Source organism: Nematolebias whitei, chromosome 17 (assembly GCF_014905685.2).
Source record: "Nematolebias whitei isolate Nwh7 chromosome 17, NemWhi1, whole genome shotgun sequence".
Taxonomy (NCBI): domain Eukaryota; kingdom Metazoa; phylum Chordata; class Actinopteri; order Cyprinodontiformes; family Rivulidae; genus Nematolebias; species Nematolebias whitei.
The window spans coordinates 34,030,533-34,030,876 of NC_056514.1; the positions used below are offsets into that span (position 1 = coordinate 34,030,533).

The window sequence follows — 344 nt, forward strand, 5'->3', positions numbered from 1 at the left end:
AACTTTGACGTGGACCGCCACGCTGCTGCCAGTTTAAAATTTTGATTTGACAGTACCGTGTGTTGGGGTTCGCTCTCGGCTACAAATACACCAAATTCAGTTCGATGAGTTCTAGTCATTTTCTTAAACTATGGTGGCCATCTTGGATTTTTTTATTTGGATTCAGTATGTGAAGGGGAACATTCTCGGCTCTCACTACAGAAAATGTTAACGCAATAGCTCAAATTAGCTGATTCATAGTGTTTTTACTTTTAAGCTCAGGCGGCCATCTTGGATTTTTGATTCGCATTAGGAACGTATGAAAACTCGCTCTCAGCTACGACCACAGCAAATTTCATCTTAAC

At 40.7% G+C, this 344-nt stretch overlaps 1 protein-coding gene across 1 annotated transcript in view; it reads right to left on the reverse strand.

Annotated features, from left to right (window-relative positions):
• Positions 1 to 119, reverse strand: part of LOC119423533 (cytohesin-1-like) — a 2,298-nt gene extending 2,179 nt beyond the window's left edge. The window contains exon 1 of the mRNA XM_037690931.1: positions 57 to 119. Within this exon, the coding sequence (XP_037546859.1) occupies positions 57 to 119 (63 nt within the window). The remainder of the gene's footprint in view (positions 1 to 56) is intronic.
• Between the last annotated feature and the right edge of the window lie 225 nt (positions 120 to 344).